The sequence below is a fragment of the Homalodisca vitripennis genome, chromosome 7 (assembly GCF_021130785.1).
Source record: "Homalodisca vitripennis isolate AUS2020 chromosome 7, UT_GWSS_2.1, whole genome shotgun sequence".
In the NCBI taxonomy this organism is placed as follows: Eukaryota; Metazoa; Arthropoda; class Insecta; order Hemiptera; family Cicadellidae; genus Homalodisca; species Homalodisca vitripennis.
The window spans coordinates 63722848-63724694 of NC_060213.1; the positions used below are offsets into that span (position 1 = coordinate 63722848).

General features: G+C 39.0%; 1 protein-coding gene across 1 annotated transcript; it reads left to right on the top strand.

The window, feature by feature from the left end:
• The first annotated feature begins 701 nt into the window (after positions 1–701).
• Positions 702–1076, top strand: LOC124366748 (uncharacterized protein K02A2.6-like). Its single transcript, XM_046823349.1, has one exon. The coding sequence runs from the start codon at positions 702–704 to the stop codon at positions 1074–1076; it is 375 nt and encodes a 124-aa protein (XP_046679305.1).
• Positions 1077–1847: the final 771 nt, after the last annotated feature.

Sequence of the window (1847 nt, forward strand, 5' to 3'; positions counted from 1 at the left end):
CAAAGCCTTTTCTCGACTCAAGCAAGACACTGCCAGTGAACAAGTTAGTTCACCATTTGAACCAGCCTTGCCAGTTCAACTCGCCTGCGATGCCAGCCCTCAAGGTGTTGGGGGGATACTTTCTCACGTCATCGATGGACAAGAGCGACTCATTGCCTTTGTCCCATCTACTTCTCTTATGCAGGCTGAAAAACATTACTCGCAGTTGAACAGAGAGGCCTTTGGCCATTGTATTCTCAGTAGGACATTTTTATCAGCAAGGATTTTTCATCAAAACTCTAAAATACCCCAAAATAACTTCAGCTCGACTCCAGCGGTATGCCGCATTCCTATCAGGTTTAAACTATGAGGTAATTTATAAGAAAGGCAGCGACAACACAAATGCTAACTGCTTATCAAGAGCACCAATTTAAACACCACCTAACACTTAAAACTCAATAAACATTGAAGTAAATCAAAATTTTGAATCAAAAATAAAAGTCATTACCACAATCAACTCAACAAATATGAAACCTTACGGGAAGAAACAAAGAAAGATCTAAACCTATCCAACGTACTTCAATAAGTACTTCTAGGCAGCAAAGAAGTCTCCAGTCCACTATATCTAACAACATCATATTCAGTCACGAGTCGTTGTACCAGCAAGCCTTCAAGATTCGGTTCTTAAAAAAATTCATCACACGAATATCAGATCTACAAAAATGAAACAACTTGCTCGCCGGTACGTGTACTGGAAATTTATTGACAAGCATGTCAAAAGAGTTGTGAGAGAATGTGCTGTAAGAGCTCTATTAAGATGTAGACCACCAAAAGCACCTCTTAACCCTTCGGAGATACCAGAGAACAACTGTCAGCGGATTCACGTTGACTACGCTGAGCCATTCCATAACCACAACTTTCTCGTTGTTATGGATGCAAAATCCAAACGGGTGGAAATGGAAGTATGCTATTCAGGTCCAACTTCAACATCGACTATAGAAATGATTCAAAATGTATTCGCTCGCTACGGATACCCAGACGTGATGGTGTCGTACAATGATGCGATCTTCACCATCGAAAATCTCCAGAAGTTCTAAAAATATGGATGAATTTTCAATAACGTTCATAGCACCGGGTAATCCAGCGACCAACGGTCTAGATGAAAGGGTCGTCCTAACCTTCAAGCACAGATTGGCAGCAATGATGAAGACCCCTCAACAATGAAACAAAACTTCAGATATAGAGCTATGCCCCTGGCCAGTGGAAAGACACGTTCAGAAATATTCCTAAACAGACAGATCTGAACCAAGCGTGATGCATTAAAACCATCAAGTATCCAAAAATCAACAATGTGAAAAAGTACAGCAAGGCAGTACAAATTAAGAGAAAGAGTCCAAGTCCGATACTATTAAAACATCAAGAATCACTGGAAAACAATCTTACAGAAATACGGACTTCTATACTACCTCATCAGACTAGACAGCGACTACACTTTCAAACGACATATCAACCAATTAAGACTTGGTGGAACACCGATCAAGACAGTCACCTTCTCTCTTAACGTACAAGAGATGGTCACGAAGCACTAAGACCAATGTTAACCATAGAAGACATGACAGTGTTACCAACTCAACAACAGCAACTAGCTCAACTAACTTCTTCCATGAGTATTTACAGTCATCTATTGTTTTCCTAATAATTTTGAATAAGCAAGTAATGTAAAATTAACTTTTATTTATATCTCTTCAAATTCAATAGATATAAAAAAGCATCACACAAGGCCATGACAGAATGATACAAAACATTCATCATTCGTGGTATATTCGTGGATTTAGCGATTTCATAACGTTTAGACGATATTTCTTCAA